This window comes from Leopardus geoffroyi, chromosome C1, assembly GCF_018350155.1.
Source record: "Leopardus geoffroyi isolate Oge1 chromosome C1, O.geoffroyi_Oge1_pat1.0, whole genome shotgun sequence".
NCBI lineage: Eukaryota > Metazoa > Chordata > Mammalia > Carnivora > Felidae > Leopardus > Leopardus geoffroyi.
This window is the reverse complement of record NC_059328.1, coordinates 80,834,813-80,854,480: the sequence shown is the minus strand read 5'-3', so window position 1 is coordinate 80,854,480 and position 19,668 is coordinate 80,834,813. Positions and strand designations below refer to the sequence as shown.

The 19,668-nt window shown below is 39.5% G+C and overlaps 1 protein-coding gene across 3 annotated transcripts in view; it reads left to right on the top strand.

The window, feature by feature from the left end:
• The window catches only part of ALG14 (ALG14 UDP-N-acetylglucosaminyltransferase subunit), a 101,334-nt gene that overhangs the window by 28,805 nt on the left and 52,861 nt on the right, over positions 1–19,668 (top strand). For all 3 annotated transcript variants that reach the window (XM_045478364.1, XM_045478366.1, XM_045478363.1), the window contains exon 3: positions 8,268–8,399. In XM_045478364.1, coding sequence (XP_045334320.1) covers positions 8,268–8,399 — 132 coding nt within the window. The remainder of the gene's footprint in view (positions 1–8,267; positions 8,400–19,668) is intronic.

Sequence of the window (19,668 nt, the reverse complement as noted above, 5' to 3'; positions counted from 1 at the left end):
ATGGTCATCTTGATTTCAGAATGATAGAACCATCCAACATAGTTTTCTTTTAGTATGTACATTATACTTTGCATTGTTAAGAAAACAGTTAATAAAAGAAAGCTGAAACCCTTTTTGGTTGAATGAAATTTTACCGTTTTAGTTTTGTCTTGTTTCCAAGATTCTGCAATAGTGTGGCATTCATTAAATAATAAACATATTGTACATTTCAGTGTGTGGTAACAACAGAGAATGACTTCATAGACCACTTAATCTGCTCTGTTGTGGTTTATGATGCCATCTGGATTCCTTGGTGGAATTATTTCCATCTAAATCACTATAAACTTCTATTTAGGTTGTCACAGATCTAAAGCCAGATATGTTTGTGGGTTTTAGCAGTGATGTAATTCTGGAAGATACTTTGAAAGTTACAAGTTGTCATATACTATTAGCATTTAACTCAGTGTTTCACATAATTTCAGACAAACTAGAGACTGAGGAAAAAAAATCCATTTGTCTACTTTATTATTATTATTTTTTTTTAGTAAACATCCTCCCTTTCTTGGCTGTCTTGCCACTCTATGTCTAGTTAGGCGTCAGTCAAGCTTGTGTAGGAAACACTGGGAGGCTCTGTGGGTATACATACAGTACTATAGCACATGGCCTCTGCCCCTTCTTAATTAGGACGTTTAGATAGATGGATGAAAAGGAGGTTTCACTAACTAGTATGTGTCTTTTTCTAAGATATGGTGCAGAGAGAATAAGGGAGAGAGAGAATCTCACTTCTTTGTCTTTTATATTACTGCCAGTTGCGTGAAAGAGACCGAATCATGTTGCAAGAAATGCACACACTGCAGGATATACACATAGAACTGCACAGAAAGAAAGGACTCAGGGGGTGCCTGGGTCAGTTAAGCATCCGATTCTGAATTTTGGCTCAAGTCATGATCTAGCAGTTTGTGAGATCACGCCCCACATTGGGCTCTGAGCTTGACAGTGCTTAAAGACTGTTTGGGATTCTCTCTCTCCATCTCTGTCTACCCCTCCCCTGCTCACGTTCTCTCTCTGTCTCTCTCTGTCTCTCAAAATAAATAAACATTAAAAAAAAAAAAAAAAAAGGACTCAAGTAGAATATACTTTCTATGTAACCCAGTTGGCTACCAGGCAGGAGCAATAGCAAAACAACAGGACTTGCTAAGGTTCAACAAAAACTCTGAGGATTTCTGAGTCCCTGTATTTTTACTCTGTTTTGTTTGTTTGTTTGTTTGTTTGTTTGTTTTCTTGGGGGTTTTTTGTTTGTTTTTACCAAAAAGGCTTGGAGGCCGGGAAGGACACCTTGGTAACAGTGGTAGTTGGGGCTGGTATGCCAAACCTACAGCACAGAACAGGGTATGAAGGAGAAGGTGACTGGAGACCGCAGGGAGCTCAGTCCCCACAGAGCCAGGGAAGCAGGCAAGCTCTGTGGGTTGGAGGCTGTAGATATAGAGGGTAGGTGAGTTGAAGAACAGAGAAGGAAAAGAAAATGGGTCAGAATGGGTAGCTGGCTATATATAGAAGCAACAGAAGGCAGGGAACACGGCTCCATGGGAAGTTGGTTCAGCTCATTATGTATTCCTCAGAACTGAGGTGCAGAGATCAAAGAAGGGCCTTTAGAAGGGTGAGTCAGGAGCATATTTCAGGGCACATGGAAGACCTGTTCTACCACTTGCCGGTGGTGTCACCTTGGGAGATTTCAGATTTCTCATCTGTGAAGTGGAGAGGTTGGATTAGTTGGTCTCTTACAATCCTGAGATGTTACAAGGTAAAGAGTCAGCATCCTATCCAGCATAGACCACAGACTGGACTTCTAGAAACTATAGTGACAGTCATTTATCTGTTCAGCAGGTATTGACTGAGCACCCATGATGTATGAAACACCGTTCTGCACAGTGGGGTTACAGCAGTGAGCAAGATGAAATCCTTTCCTCTCATGGAGCTTGTGTTCTGAAGAGAGAGGCAGACACCAGTCAAACACACAAACAAACAAGTTAGTTGGAAGTATGAGTAATTGCTGTGAAGATGGCAAAATAAGACAGTGTGGTGGAGGGTGACCGTGTATCGGGGGAGGGGCACGTGGGGAGCCTGCCTCCTCTCTGAGGAGGTAATGTTCAAGCAAGACCTGGATTGATCCAATCTAGGGAGCACGGTAGACCACTCAGAATGAACCGAAAAGGCCCTCAGGAAGGAATGTATTTGACGTATTCACACGACAAGAAAGAAGGCTGATGTGGTTGGTGAGTGAACAAGGAACCATTAGAGAGATAAGGCAGCCCAGGTTACACAGGACCTCAGAGACAGTTGTCAGAAATTTGGATTTTATCCCAAGTGCATTGGTAAGCCTTTGGAGGGTTTTAAGCAGGAGAATGAAAGGAAAGATCTGCTATACATTATAATCTCTGGTGATTCTGTAGAGAATAAAGTGTAGGGGAGCCAGAGGAGAGTTAGAGATGAGTTGAGAGGTTATTGTAGTCATGGTGAGAGATGGTCATAGTTTGGACCAAGAATAGCAGGGATGTTGGGAATAAGTAGCTAGATATGGAATGTGTGTAGAGGTTTTAGAAGAAGGAGCCACAGGAGCAGGTGCCCCACCCTCCGTCCCTGCCAACGCCAATGTATAGTTTCATGATCTTCATATATAACCAGGAAATTTATTTATGATAGATTCTGCCGTTCCTTTTTCGATTCCTGGCTTGGGAATGCGGAATAGCATGTTTTGGTGGCAAATATGATAGTACTTTTGAGTCATTATAGAAAAGCCTAGTGAATAGAGGAACACTAAAGTATGCATTTCATGGCTCCAGTGGAATGGATTCAGAGCCAGTTTAACATTTAACAGTGTCTTTCAAAGGAATTACTTTTCTTGGGTCCAGGATCCAGGGAAGACTGACCCTGCTTGGGTTGTGTGGCCTCTCCTAAACTAAATATTGGGTCTAGAGGTGAGGGGTAGGGGCGGTAAAATGATGGATGAAGCTTCCTTTGTGTCCTGCATCCCATTAGTAGGACATAAAAGAGGGTCAGGGACATTTCCCTCAAGGCAAAGGTACAGACTAACAAAAATAGTTATGTCTGTGAGGATGCCTTCATTTGGATTTCTCCAGATGCCCCAATCCCTGAGAATGTCTGGCCAAAGGTCATAGCCAGGCCTGAACTGTCGCTGTCTGAAACTCCATCCCATTCTTTTGTCTTCAAAGGAACTTTTGTTAAAACCAAAATACAATCTTTCTATTAATAATTTTTCCTTGTTGATTTCTTCATGTATTTGATTATTTTATATGTAAAAAAAAAAAAAACCTCTCAAGATTTTTCCATGGCCTGACCCTTAGTATTTCCTTTAGGCAATATGGGACATCAAATACCCTAGCACCAGTTTCTGTGTGTCAAGCATAGTTAATCTGAGAGCCCTGTTCTTACCAAAATGGCCTAGGTTCCCATCCACTTCAATACACACCCGTGTAGAAGGTATAATACCGAAACTGAAGGCATAGAATTTTCCAAGTAGTGTCAGGTGCAGAATGGGTTGCTGTTCTTGTCTAGCCTAACAGGCTCCCTTCCCTTATATGCTCAGACCTCAAAGCTTTGGGGACACTCTTCTCTCATGGATCTGTTTTCTAGGGAGAGGACCCACAAAAGTTGAGACATTTCTTGAGGCCCTTGTGAGTGGTCAGTCTCATTGAGAGCAGTCTAGGCTCTCTACCTGGGACACATTGTTAGGGAAGAGGGCATTGGTCTTTGGTTCATTCTCATTCTCCCTCCTGTTTCCCCGAGCCCTTAGAACTTGGTGCCTCCTGGCTCTGGCTCTTTATAAACTTCCAGTCCCCCGCTTTGCTCAGGTTTTTTCTCTAGCCCCAAGAATTCCATTCATTTTAATCTGTTTACTGAGTGGCCCCTACAAATAAGGCCCTAAAGGTGCACTCTGAAATCACTGTCTTTGTGCCCTTTTATATCGTCCGTCTAAATATACCTCAGCTAGGTGACAAGAAGATTGGATTAGTATCTATTAACATGCAATAAATAACATTGAATCACTCATTCAATAAATACTGAGCATCAACTGTAAACCAGGTACTCTTCACAAGCGCTGAGATTGCAGTGATTAAATTTCCTGGCATCCTCAGGTAAGTTATATTCTAATGGGGCAGACAGGTAGTAAATAAATAAGTATATAGTATGCCAGTAGAGTGGCATGGGTGACTCATTTGCTTAAGCACCCGACTCTTGATTTTGGCTCAGGTCATGATCTCATGGTTCATGAGATGGAGCCCTCTGTCAGGCTCCATGCTGATAGTGGAGCCTGCTTAAGATTCTCTCTCCTCCTCCCTGCCTCTCTCTCTCTCTCTCTCTCTCTCTCTCAAAAAAAAGCCCAAAATACAAAAACAAAAACGTAGAGCAAGCCTGTCCATGGGGGAAGGAAGAGTACAGGTACACGTGGGGTGGGGGTATCTTAGAAAGGTTAGTTGGGAAGGTGTGTCTAAGGAGAACTGACCTGCTGTAGTGGGGGAATGGGTGGTGAGAGACTTGGATTTAGAGAGAAATCTTTTGGGTAGTGTTTCCAATTATCTGAACTTCTTATCAAAAAAATGATAATGTAGGCAAGATTTGGATGGGATCTGGAGCTGGAGGGCCTCTCCAGTATAGAGCTGTGGACTCTGTGGACTGTCCTGTCCCTGCCAGTCAGGGTCATGGTTCTGATCCCTTGTCTAGCTCCTCATCACTGCCCTTCCCCGAGTTCATCATCACCTGACTCTTTTCCTGTTTATCTCACTGACAGAACTTTCAGCTTGGCTTTCTTCCCAGCTACCACTTACACTCTTATCCTTAATGGTAATGCAGATTCTCCCATCATGTTGCCTCCTGCTGTTCTGAATAAATTTCTTTCCCTGTGACTTGGAAGAACCTACTCATTGTCCTGCCCTGTGGGTCACTACATAGTTTATCATTTCAACTGGGACATTTCTGAGAGCAGAAGAGGCACTGTTAATAATTATACTGGGACTCTCCTCTGCAAACTGGGTGATTGGCCACTGTAGGTGTGTTATCATTGGCCCAGTTAGCTTCAGCCACAAGTGGAACTGGGACTCCGCTCCTCAGCCTGGCATCTGATCTGGAGGCTGAGGTCAGGCTTCTTGCATGCACCTCTAGAAGCAGAGGCCATCATGCTGGTCACTAGCCTTGTTTTTCACCCTCAGGCCTGTTTTCTAGTTTCCGTCTTGGAAGTCCCTCAGTCTCCACCCCAGAACATCCCACTACTAGTTTCTGTTCCTCCTCTGAGAATGGACAAGACTTCCTAAACCCATCTTCTCTGCTTCTTCAAGCTGCTTCCTGGGATGAGATGTAGTCTCTTTTTCCATGTCCTAGTCTGAGACTGCCGTCTTCAGACCCAGACAGACGCCCTTGAAAAACCCCTCCCTACCAGGCCTGTGTGTTTGCCCTTCTGGAGCGCAGATGGAATCTGAGGAGTTGGGCTGCTAGAGCCTTAGTCAAACTGCTTCCAGCCCCTCAAGACACTAAAAATATCCAGAAATATTGTGCATTGCTTCTTTACAAAGTTATATGCTTGCAGCTTTAAGAGATTCAAGGGACATTATAAACACCCATGCATTTTTGAAGAAATTTTTATAGATACGGAGATCAGGCCTCAAAACTGGGAAGTAACATCCAAAAAACCTTTAGAATGAGACCCTACTGGGTTATTTTTGCCGTAATAATAGCAATGACATCTTATTGGATTCAAATGTGTTTTGCAGTACAAGTTCCACAATCCCATATCTAAATTACCAAAAAGTTCTGAAAACTGGGGGATGGAGGGGATCTGAAGTTTGTCACACCTTTGGCAGCAAAACCTGATTTGAATTGGCCTAAGGCTTATAGTCTTTATTTATCCTTGTTAGTGTGAATATTCATGTTTTGCTGCAGAGATATTAATATGTTTGGTTACTTCCCCCGAACTTCCAAGGATGCCCCATATTACCTGTTAAAAATACTTCTGACCCAAAAGTTTTCTGATGAGGGATTTTGGCTCATAGTACTGTTTTGCCAGTTATGTGTTTTCCAATTAATAATCATAAATTAGGCAAGCACAGATCTCAAAAAAAACACCTCACAGGTTTGTCCCCACTTGGTTATTTACTGCTCCCTGTTTGCTCTGTAGTTTGGGAACTATTCGGTATTATTTTCTAGTTCAACATTTAGTACTTTAATCCTTTGGAAGGAAAAACAATGTTGGTTTAATAAATGATGAATAAATAGAAATAGTGAATAATATATTGAATCCAGATCTCTCCTTCTCCACTGGTGTAACATGAAAGGAGGAGGAAATAGTCTTTACAGTCACATGTGAAACAAAGTAGTCACATGTGCAGTACATTTGCATTTTGTGCAGTATATATAAGAACTATACTCATGCCTTCCTGGAGTATGAGGAAGACTCATACTGGAGGCTCATACTGGAGGCTGAACAAAAGCCTCCAGACACAATTTCATATCTTTTTCTAAACACAATCTCAGGACCAATAATTGTATGTCTTCCACTAGTTTAGGAAAAGCCTTTTCTATTTTCTCAAGGAGTATATTGTACCTCTAAGCCAATAAGGGGATGGGGAGAAGAGTGTATTAAATACTTAGTCCTTTACTGTCTGACTTAACCTGTGTGGTAGCCAAGCTCCAAGAAACCCCCAGGGTTTCAAGCCCCCTGTGTAGTCTCTTTCATATTAAATAGGGTTGACCTTTGTAACCAGTAGGATTTTGTGCAAATGACAAAGTGTGACTTCTGAGGTTAGGTCATAAAAGACATTGTGGTGTCTGCCTTTCCCTCTCTTGAATCACTTGCTTTTGAGAAGCTAGTTGCTGTGTAATGAGAATACCCAAGTAGCCCTATGGAAAAGTCCATGTAGCAAAGAAGTAAGATCTTCTGCTAAAAACCAGCACTAAATTGCCAGCCATGTGAGTGAGCCACCTTAGAAGTGGATCCTCCAGCCCCAGTCAAGCTGTCAGATGACTGCAGCCCCAGCCAACAACTTGACTTCAATTTCATGAGAGATTCCAAACCATAATAACCCTGCTAAACCGCTTCTGGATTCCTGACCCCCCAGAAAGTTAGAAACAAACATATTTGTTGTTTCAAGCTACTGGGTTTAGAGGTAATCTGTTACATAGCAAAAGATAACAAGTATACCAAGAACTTTGATTCAAGGAGAAATGTTCATTTCTTTTATTATGAAAGTAACAGTACATGCTTGTTGCAAATTTTAAGTGTGGATATACATGACCTGGAAAATAAAAATATCCCCTCTTTGCAGTTTATGGTGAATAGTTCCAGATTTTCTCTGAGCAGATACTAATATGTGTACATCTGCGTATACCAACACACATGTGTTGTGATTTGTTAATACACCCTGGACCATATTAAACATACTGTCCTGCCACTTGCATATTCTTTTTAACAATTTAGCTTGGCACATCTTCCATGTAAGCTCATATAAATCTGTCATTTGTTAATTTATCTTCATATATTTTGTTGTGTGAACATCTCCATTTCCTATTGGAGGATATTTGGGCTGTCTCTGATTTCCACAAATACAATGCATGATACAGTGAATAAGCATGTAGGTGAATCTGTGGGATATATTTCTGGAAACAGAAATGTGGATCAAAAGTAGACACACTTAAAATCCTGATAGACATTTTTGGATTGCCCTCACAAAAAGCTGTAAGCAAAAGTTGTACCAGGGAATGTAAGTGTCTATTTCCCAGCACCCTCAAAAAACACTGGGTAACCATGGTCTTTGACAATTGGGTAAGTAAAAAATGATTTATTGCTTTCTTTTATGTTTAATTATTAACCATCTTTTTGTGTTTATTGGCTGTTTGAGTTTCTTCTGTTTGGGGTTCTCTGTCCATCTCCTTTGGCCATCTTGGTATTAGATTATTTGCCTTACATGTTGGTTTGTAAGAACAATTTGTGTATCAGCATGTTAACCTCTTTGCCTAAAACATATTTTGTAGAAAATTTATCCCAACTTATTGTCAACACTAACTTTAACATTTTTAATCATATTTAGGAACTTTTCTGTCATAACCTGATGATGTGTGTCATATAAAGCATGGAAAGGGCTTTGTAACTTAATTTACAAGTAGTTAGAATGAAAATTTTAAATAAAGCATGACCTGTGTCTACAAGCATTAACTGTTGCTGTGTTTACCTTGGTTATCGATGGCCCGGTTGACTTGGATTGTTACTATTTTCCTTCTAGTTTCCCGAGTACTTTATTCACCGCATTCCCAGAAGCCGTGAGGTTCAGCAGTCCTGGCTGTCCACAGTGCTCACCACTTTGTATTCTATGTGGCTCTCCTTTCCCCTGACTCACCGAGTGAAGCCAGATTTGGTATGTATGACCATCACTAAGGAGAGGGACAGTCAGTCTCCTGTGGGTCTTTCATTAGTAATGGAACGTAGTATTTTCTTACACAGCTACCCTTTATCAGTATGCCAGATTCTATACTGGACCTTTTTATGATCATATGCTAAAATTTATCATGCAATGCACTTTGCTGAAAGAGGTGAGAAATTTGTCTTCCCTTTCTAGCTGTAACTTAAACTCTAAATTTGCCCTCTTCTCCCCCCTCCTCTTGTGATAAGCCCTAACACAGCAGTGTCTTTAACCAATTTGTCTTCCTGCTCACCTATGGTTCCTGAGCCAACATCATGTGCTTATCAGCCAGAGGAGAGCCAATTTTTTATTCCTTTTCAGTACTCTTCTTGTTTTTTGTCAAGACTGTGTTACCAGATATGGAATGCAGTGGGCAGAATGTTACACACACCCAAGTTTTTATAGGAGAATAATACAGAAAATAGAAATCTAAAAACATAATTACTGCACTGTGTTCAAGCTTACTTTCCTTATCATCTTAAGTTCTCTGTGGTCTTTAGGATGAAGTTCTGTTATTAAATTCTAAATGCATTTTAGTAGACCATGGAGAGTGGTGGATATGTTATCATAGGAGTGTACACAGTTCTTAAATAACACTTTCTTTCCTATTTTAAGACAGAATCCATTCATCAGCATATCCTGAAAGGAAGCTCTTCACTTGCCCTCCACATACACAAGTTCTGGTCTAGTGGGTATTATTCTCATGAGTAGTTGGAACAGAAATGTGTAGCTTGACTTTGAACGATCTCTGAGTTTGGTCATTGCCTTTCATCAGCTGAACTGCAGTTCAAGTCCCTTCTTTGGATGAGAATTTTAAAATCTGAATTTTCTGCATGAGTATTTAGATTATTTTTAAAAGATACAGTTTACAAACAGTGAGATGCACAGATCTTGTGTATAGTCTGACTGTGTCCTTCTCAAGATAGAGGACATCTCTGTCACCCCAGAAAGTTTTCTCCTGCTTCTTCCCAGTCATTCCCTGGCCCTGAGCAACCACTTTCTGATGTTTGTCACCATAGATTACTTTTGCTTATATTTATTTTTAAATTTTAGACAAAGTGAGTTTATTTCACAGTCTCCAGCCACATTTTCAGTGTGTAGAATTTAGATATTTCCCTAAAAACATCATTACTGCCCAGAAAAGTTTATTTATGTCTAAAATTCAAAAGGCAGAATGGAAGGGAGAAAAGGTCTTGATATTTTAAGCAGGAAATCTGGTGTTTATATTTACTAGATCACTAGAGGCGTGGCCACCAACACTGGCAGCAGCTAGCTTGAGTGTGGTTTAGGACTCCAAAGGGTTAAGGCTCAGAAGGAAGTAGTGACATGATGGATGATGGCTGTCATAGACACAGAGGAGCTCTGGTGACTGCCTGGCCCGGCATTTGATACCCTTGTAGTGGGAAGAGTAACCCGTGGGGCATTAGGACACTTGGTCCCAGGCCACTTTGGCTTTCATTTCATTTTCGTCAGTTCCCTTCTGGGCCTCATTCTTTACCTTAAAATGAAAGAATATATTAGATATCCTCTCAGTTTCCTTCTGACTTAGTCTAAAATTTTATGAATGCTATAAATTTGCTTGTAAAAGAATGGAAGGAAAAAACTATTATGACGTTTCTAAAGGAATAAGAGTGAAAAGGGGTTGGGGGATGTGAAGTACTTATTTCCATTCTTAGCTGAGTTAGTGAAAATCATTTCAAACCTGAGCATTACCCGATCAGCTGTTCCCATACAGTTGGCTTCACAAAATGAATTTGCACTTAATGTATTTCCCTTCACTTTACAGAGAAAAGTTAAGGGTCAAGAGGCCTTTTTTACAACATGCAGATCTCTCTGCATTCATCCTTGACTTTCTTATGACTTTTGTCACAAAGCCCTATTCCTTTTTTACTCCTTTAAAAAAAAAGTGAAAGAAAAACCCACTCTTAGAAGGGATAGCAGCATCATACCTTAAATCACTGGAGTTGCCTGAACGGCCAGGTGCCTGTCTGCTCTACTTTAACTGTGTGCACCTGAGTGTACTGCTCCATTCAACTGTCTCTGTACCTCACTTTGCCATCTATAAAATATAAACACAGACACTTCCCTGTTGTTCCAGAATGAGTGTTGAATAATAGAACATTTTAATGTTTTTTAAATGGAAATTCCATCTGGAACATAACAGGTAATGTTTATTGAGCACTTATGTATGCCAGATGTGGCACTAAGCAATTGCCATACAAGATAGGTGGTACTGTTATTCTCGTTTAATGGCTGAGGAAACTAAGGCACTAAGCCGCAGGAGGTTATATGGCACCTTTATATTAAAAATCTGGGTCAAGGAGCATCAATAATAGCAAAAATGAGATTTCATCAAATGAACTGAGATCTCTGGTCCTTTCAGTCACTTACTCTTTTCTGTTTATCTTTGTTATCTTGGAAGCAGCAAATAGAGTTAGCCAAATTTGGAATGCTGTATTATATGTTTGATTTGTAGATGAGTCTATCCCGAAAGTGGTAATTTTTAAAAGTATGCAGCAATTGCCTGCTGTGTGCTACTTTTCCAGTTGGTTATCTAATAGACATCTGAAACTTTCTTAGTCCAGAATAGTAGATATTTCCTCTTCTTTCCCCATTTTAGTAAATTTGCTCGAGTCAGATCCCCAGGAGACATCTTTGATTCTTCTTTCCCACACCCTACTTCCCGTGTTCAGTAGCAAGTCCTGCCAGCCATGTCTTTGAAATTTATCACCCATCTGTCTATTTCAGTCCATCTTGACTGCCTCCATGCTGTCCGCCCCCCCACCCCACTGCATAGTCTCCTAACTTGTCTGCCTGTGGAAGGAAGTTCATGATCCCCCACAATTTTTCTTTACCATTTAACAACCAATGTAATTTTTTTAATGTAAACTAGATTCTGTTACTTCATGCTTAAAATCCTCCAGTGGTGCTCTTAGAATAGAGTTTAAACTTAGGATAGCCTGCATGCTCCAGCCCGACCTGCTTCTTTGACCTTTTCTCCTCTCTTCCCTTAGTTTACTATGTGCCAGCCACACCTGCCTTTTTTTTTTTTTTTTTTTTTTTTTTTTTTTAAACAAACCCAACTGATTACTATCTCAGAGCCTTTGTACTTGCTGTTCCCTGTACTTGGGACTCTTTACTCCTGACCTAAACATGACCAGCTCCATTTTGTTCTGAGCTCAAGTATCATCTCCTTACAAAGGCCTGACTACTAGTACTTCTTATTCCTCTGTCGCATTGTTAGCTTTATTGTCTTCATAGTATTAGTCCCAATAAAAATTATCCTTTTTATTATCCTTTATTGTCATTCCATAAGAAACTGTGACTGCCTTGTCCACTGTTGGAAAACGATACCTGGCCCATGGTAGCCTCTCAGTACATATCTTTGATAAATGTTCCACTCACTGTGCTAGTTACTGAGAGTGCAAACATGAGTGAGACATGGGCCCTGGCCTCAAAAAGGTTACACTCTAATGGAGGAGACAAATGGGAAAATAATTATAATTCAATATACCAAGTTCCTTAATGGTAGCAAGTAAAAATTGCCATGGGAATATGTCAGTGGTTGGTTCATTCACAAATATTTCTTGAGGACCTACTCTGTGCCAGGATTTATACTGTGTGCAAGAGATTATAAAAGTTAGCACAGTAGAGCAGTCTTGCCTATAGCTAGATGGTTGTAGTGTGATACATCCTCTCTGGGAAGTGGGGTAAAGCTTCCGAGTAGAGATGACATTTAAGCAAAGGTGGGTAAGAGAGAATACAAAACTGTCATTTTAAGAAGAGTCAAGATTAGGGGCACTTGGGTGGCTCAGTCAGTTAAGCAGTCCAACTTTGGCTCAGGTCATGATTTCACGGTTTGTGAGTTCGAGCCCTGCATCAGGCTCGCTGCTGTCAGCACAGAGCCCACTTTGGATCCTCTGTCCCCTTCCTCTCTGTATCTCCCCTGCTCTCTCTCTCTCTGTCTCAAAAATAAATTTTTAAAAAAAAGAGTAAAGATTAATAAGTCAGCTAGGTAAGAGAGTCACATAATGTACATAAAGTCGAAATCTTTAGACTAAACCTTTATTAATTGAAATTTTACATATAATATTTTATTGTTATTAGAAATTATTAGGACCTGGAACTTAACTCAGTACAAGTAATAAGTAGTCATTTTTAAAAGGCTAAATATCATAGGTACTTTTAAGATGGTATATTGGGCTTTTTTCTTTAAAATCCCCACAAACAGGGACGCCTGGGTGGCTTAGTCAGCTAAGCATCCAACTCTTGGTTTTGGCTCAGGTCATGATCTCATGGTTTGTGAGTTTGAGCCCCATGTTGGGCTCCATGCTGACAGTGCAAAGCCCGCTTGGGATTCTCTGCCCCCTCTCTCTGCTTCTCTCCTCTTTGTGCTCAATTGCTCACTCTCTCTCTCAAAATAAATAAACTTAAAAAATTTTTAAATCCCCACAGACTTTTTTCATTGAAACCTAATAGTTAAAGGAAATAACCACTTAACCATTTTATTGATTATCATTTTGATTCATCAGAATGGGTCCACCTAAAAGTCATATTTTTAAAATCTTTTAGAAAAATAACATTGAGCTATTTTGATTTGTCTGGCACTCTTCTAAGTACTTTACATACATTAACTCACTTAATTTTCCTAACAGTCTTCTCACATAATACTCATTATATTCATTCCATAGATGAGGAGCCCAGAGTCCAGAGAGGTGTAAGTAACCAAGGTCGCAAAACTAGTCAGTGTAACTTAACTCTAGTTCTCTTTATAAATGTATCGGATTCTGCCAGAATTAGCTAACTTGCTCAATTCAAAACTAGTATTTTATTTTTAACATCTGTATTGTAGTAGGCACTGAAAGGAGTTACTAGAATAGAGCCTATGTCCTTGAGAAGCTTTTATTTAGTTAGCTTCAAGAAAAATAGAGTAAAGAAATGATAGGTAGACATGCAATAGAGAGTAATTCTGTTGGAAAAAAACGAAATCAGAAATTGTTCTTCCATTTCTGCAGCAACAGCTTGTTCTGCTACTCAAGATTCTTTTTAAAAAGCATTTGAACACATCATTTTTTTAGCTTTTTAAAAAATTTGAAACAATTATCACAAGAAGTTGCAGAAATAATACATAGATGTTCCTATATTCTTCACCCAGCTTTCCTTAAAGGTGACATCATATATAACTGTAGTACAGTGTCAAAGCCAGAAGATTTATATTAGTATGATACTGTACTGTTAACCAGACTACAGACCTTACTCAGTTTTCACTGTTTTTCTATATGTATTCGTGTGCAGTTGTATGTGTGAATATGTATAGTTCTATGCTATTTTATTTGTGTAGTTGTGTAACCACCACGAAAATCAAGATACAAAACTTCCATCACTGCAAAGGAGCTTCCCTGTGCTCCCCCCATCCCTGTCTCCTGGCAGCCACTAATTAGTTTTACCTCTATACAGTTTGTCATTTCAAAATGTTCTGGAGAATGTTAAGATGTCAGAAGTGTAGGGCAACCCTAAGCTTGCCTCCTGCCTCAAGCACAGCTAGAGAAATATCAAATCATTCTGAACACTCAAGAAATCGATCAGTTGTCTTGGAGAACAAAGCTGCACATCTACAAGCAGAAAAAATGACCTGTGGAAGGGAGGAAATGCTGAGAGTTGATTTGGGGAGAAAAGAGCCATGATTGCAGCAGTGCGGAAGGAGCCCTGATCACAGAGAGAGGAGCGAGAGAGAACAAGAGAGAAAGAGTGGGAAAAAAAGGGTGAAAACATTCACAGGGGACTGCACAAAAAAATTTTTCCCCAAAACCATTGACTGGAAAAAGGAGAGGATTTCTTTCTTTTTTTTCTTTTTTTTTTTTTCTATAATATATGAAATTCATTGTCAAATAGGTTTCCATACAACACCCAGTGCTCATCCCAAAAGGTGCCCTCTTCAATACCCATCACCTATCCTCCTCTCCCTCCCACCCCCCATCAACCCTCAGTTTGTTCTCAGTTTTTAAGAGTCTCTTATGCTTTGTCTCAAGGAGAGGATTTCAATACCGCTAGTTTTTTATAAACAGCAGAGTGCAGTATCTGAAGTTTTGGAGGTCAAGAGCATTACCAGGATTGCGCATGGCTGTGCTTAGTGGGGGACGAGGGAGGAGCCCCAGGAGTGGGCAGTGCAGTCTGAGGATTCCCTGTGGTTCATGGGGAGAAGTGGTTCCCCTGCTTGAAGAGCATTTGGTAGAGGTGATACAGCAGCTCCATAGGCAAGGGATCCTGCGGGCACCATTGAGCTACCCCATTCACCAGCATAGGAACAAAGATGCTAGCTGAGGACAGCAACCCTGGTGCTGGCTATGTATTACAATTTACCATAAACTCTGAACCTCTGTGCAGTCATGTAACTATTTTCTGGGACAAGCCAGCATCCAACACAGCGCAGTGAGACCCTCCCCCAGAGGATCAGCATGGGTCTCTGCCACAAGGGTCTCTGATGTGTGGGGTTTGAAACCTAGCTGTGCCTAAGATAAAACACAGGTGTTCTGTGCTGTCTGGCAGGCAGACAGCTCAAAGACAGGGACCCCCTGGAGAGGCAATTGTTTGTCTGTGAGGACTTCCTGAGGAGTGGTAGGCATGAGCTCCCTGTTCCAGAGAGGAGAGAGCAGGGTGGAACCATTTTTACCCCTTGCCCACCAGCAGTGACCGACCTCATTGAGAGAAAAAGAGTGCCACCAAATGAAGACCTGAGCAACTTACACCTAGCCCTGCCCCCACTGTACCCTACAGGTGTATTTCCACTAGAGTAAGTCCACCTGAGAATCAGAGCAGTAGACCCCTCTCCCAGACCAGCATAACCCCCTTGCACGCACCAAGTCTACTGATCATAGAGTGCTGCAAAGCTTCAGCTCTGGGGGAAACAGGATCTAGCTTCCTTTGGGTTTGTTTGTTTTGGTTTCGTTTTTTGGGGTTTTTTTTTTATACAGAAAGAGCAATTTCTTTACTTTTTGAATTATTTTTAAGTTTATATATATATATATTTTTTTCTATCAAGCTTCTCTTAACAATCAACCCAAAACACATCTAGGACCTACCTTCCTTCCTTCCTTCCTTCCTTCCTTCCTTCATTTTTCACCTCCAAAATGACAAGATGGAAGAATCCAACCCAAAAAAACAGGAAGAAATGTTGGCCAGGGATTTAATCAATACAGATGTAATAAGACGTCTGAACTAGAATTTAAAACAACAGTTATAAGGATACTAGCTGGGCTTGACAAAAATATAAAAGACATTAGAGAATCCTTACGGCAGAGATAAAAGAACTAAAATCTAGTCAGGCCGAAATTAAAAATGCTATAACCAAGATGCAAATCCAAATGTATGCCATAAAAACAAGGATAGATGAAGCAGAGGAATAAATCACTGATAAAGAAGATAAAATTATGGAAAATAATGAAGCTGAAAGGAAGAGAGAAGCAAAAGTAATGAATCACAAAAGTAGACTTATGGAACTCAATGACTTATTAAAATGTAATAACATTTATATCATAGGAGACTTAGAAGATGAAGAGAGAGAGAAAGAAGCAGAAGGTGTATTTGAGCAAATTATAGCTAAAAGTTACCTAATTTAGGGAAGAACACAGACATCAAAATCCAAGATGAACAGAGAGCTCTCATTAAATTCAACAAAAGGCAGCCATTACCAAGGCATATCATACTCAAATTCACAAAATACACAGACAAGGAAAGAATCCTGAAAGCAGCAAAGGAAAAAAGTCCTTAACCTACAAGGAAAGACAAAGCAGGTTCACAGCAGATTTGTCCACAGAAACTTGGCAGGCCAGAAGGGAATGACAGGATATATTCAACATGCTGAATGGGAAGAATATGCAGCCAACAGTACTTTATCCATCAAGGATGTCAACAAGAATAGAAGGAGAGATAAAGTGTTTCCCAGACAAACAAAAACTAAAGGAGTTTGTGACCACTAAACTAGCCCCACAAGAAATTTTAAGGGGGAGTCTTTTGAGTGGAGGGGAAAAAAAAAAAAAAAAAAAAAAAGACCAAAGCAACAAAGAATACAAAGGACCAGAGAACATCACCAGAAACACCAACTCTACGGGTAACACAATGGCACTAAATTCATATCTTTCAATAATCACTCTGAATGTAAATGGACTAATTGCTCCAATCAAAGACATGTATAGGGCATTAGAATGGATAATAAAAACAAGATCCATCTATATGCTGCCTACAAGAGACTCTTTTCAAACCTAAAGACGCCTGCAGATTGAAAGTGAAGGAATGGAGAACCATCTATCATACTGATGGACATCAAAAGAAAGCCAGAGCAGCCATACTTATATCAGACAAACTAGATTTTAAAACAAAGACTGTAACAAGAGATGAAGAAGGGCATTATATCAAAATTAAGGGGTCTGTCCACCAAGAAGATCTAAGAGTTGTAAATATTTATACCCCCAACTTGGAAGTACCCATATATATAAATCAATAACAAATACAAACTATCTCATTGATAATAATACAGTAATAGTAGGGAACTTTAATCCCCTGCTTAAGCAATGGGCAGATCATCTAAGAGAAAATCAATAAGGAAACAGTAGCTGTAACATAGTCTGGATGAACTTAACATATATTCAGAACATTTCATCCAAAAGCAGCAGAATATACATTCTTTTCAAGTGCACACAGAACATTTTCCAGAATAGATCACATACTGGGTCACAAATCAGCCCTCAACAGGTACAAAAAGACTGAGATCATACCATGTATATTTTCATACCATAATGCTATGAAACTTGAAATCAAGCACAAGAAAATATTTGGAAAGATCCAAAATACATGGAGGTAACAGAACATCCTACTAAAAATGAATGGGTTAACCAGGAAATTAAAGAGGAAATTAAAAAGTACATGGAAGCAAATGAAAATGAAACACAGCAGTCCCAAACCTTTGGAATGCAGCAAAGGCAGTCCTAAGAGGGAAGTATATTGCAATACAGGCCTACCTCAAGAAGCAAGAAAACTCTCAAATACACAACCTAACCTTACACGTAAAGGAGCTAGAAAAGGAACAGCAAATAAAGCCAAAAGCCAGTATAAGAATGGACATAATAGAGATTGGAGCAGATATAAATGATATAGAAACAAACAAACCAACAAAACAGTAGAACAGATCAACAAAGTAAGAGCTGGTACTTTGAAAGAACTAATAAAAGTGATAAACTCCTATCTAGACTAATCAAAAAGAAAAGAGAAAGGACCCAAATAAAATCATGAACAAAAGAGGAGAGATCACAATGAACACCACAGAAAGGCAAACAACTATAAGAAAATATTATGAAAAATTATATGCCAACACACTGAACAATCTGGAAGAAATTAACAAATTCCTAGGAACATACAAAGTACCAAAACTGAAACAGGAAGAAATAGAAAATTTGAACGGAACCATGACCAACAAAGAAATTGAATCAGTAATAGAAAATCTCCCAACAAACAAAAGTTCAGGGTCAGAAGGCTTCCCAGGGGAATTTACCAGACATTTAAAGAAGAATTAATACCTATTTTTCTCAAACCGTTCCAAAAAATAGAAATGGAAGGAAAACTTCCAAACTCATTCTATGAGGCCAACATTACCTTGATTCCAAAAGCAGACAAAGACGTCACTAAAAAGGAGAATTAAAGGTCAGTATTCTTGATGAACAGGGATGCACAACTTCTCAACAAGATACCAGCAAATCGAATTCAACAGTACATTAAAAGAATTATTCACCATGATCAAGCAGGATTTATTGCTGGACTGCAGGACTGGTTCAGTATTCAGAAACCAATCAATATGATATACCACATTAATAAAAGAAAGAATAAGAACCATATGATCCTGCCAATACAGATACAGAAAAAGCATTTGACAAAGTACAGCATCTATTCTTGACTAAAAAAAAAAAAAAAACCCTCGACAAAGTAGGGGTAGATGGAACATACTTCAATACCATAAAGGCCGTATACAAAGAACCCACAACTACTATCATCCTTATTGGAAAAAAACTGAGAGCCTTTCCCCTACAGTCAGCAACAAGACAAGGATGTCCACTCTCACTATTACTATTTAACATAGTACTGGAAGTCTTAGCCTCCACAATCAGACAACAAAAAGAAGTAAAAAGCATCCAGATCAGCAAGGAAGAAGTCAAAGTTGGACTATTTGCAGACGACATGTTCCACTAGGTAGAAAACCCAAAACACTCTACAAAAAACTGCTAGCACTAACTCATGAATTCAGCAACCTACAAGATATAAAATCAATGTACAGAAGTCTGTTTTATTTCTATACACCAGCATTGAAGCAGCAGAAAACTCAAAAAATCAGTCCCATGTATAATTGCACTGAAAACCATGATACCTAGGAATAAACCTAACCAAAGAGGTAAAAGATCTGTACTCTGAAACTTTATAGCACTTACGGAAGAAATTGAAGAGAACACAAAGAAATGGAAAAGCATCCCGTGCTCATGGATTAAAAGAACAAGCATTGTTAAAATGTCTATACTACCCAAAGCAATCTATACATTTAATGCAATCCCAACCAAAATAACACGAGCATCTTTCATAGAGCTAGAAGAAGCAACCCTAAAATTTGTGTGTAACCTCAAAAGATCCCAAATAGCCAAAGCAATCCTGAAAGAGAAAAACAAAGCTGGAGGCATCACAATGCTGGATTTCAGGCTATATTACAAAACTGTAGTCATCAAGACAGTTTTATGTACTGGCATAAAAAACAGTCTCTTCAACAAACGGTGGGAAAACTGGATAGCAACACACAGAACAATGAAAGTGGACCACTTTCTTACACCATACACAAAAATAAAATCAAAATGGATTAAAGACCTAAATGTGTGACAGGAAACCATCCAAATCCTAGAGGAGAACACAGGCAACAACCTCTTTGACCTTGGCCATAGCAATTTTTTACTAGACATGTCACCAGAGACAAACGAAACAAAAGAAAAAATGAACTATTGGGACTTGATCACGATAAAAAACCTGCACAGTAAAGGAAACAGTCAGCAAAACTAAAAGTCAGCCTTTGGAATGGGAGAAGATATTTGCAAATGACATATGTGATAAAGGGTTACTATCCAAAATATATAAAGAACTTGTAAAACTCAACACCCAAAAAAATAATTCAGTTTAAAAAACGGGCAGAAGACATGAA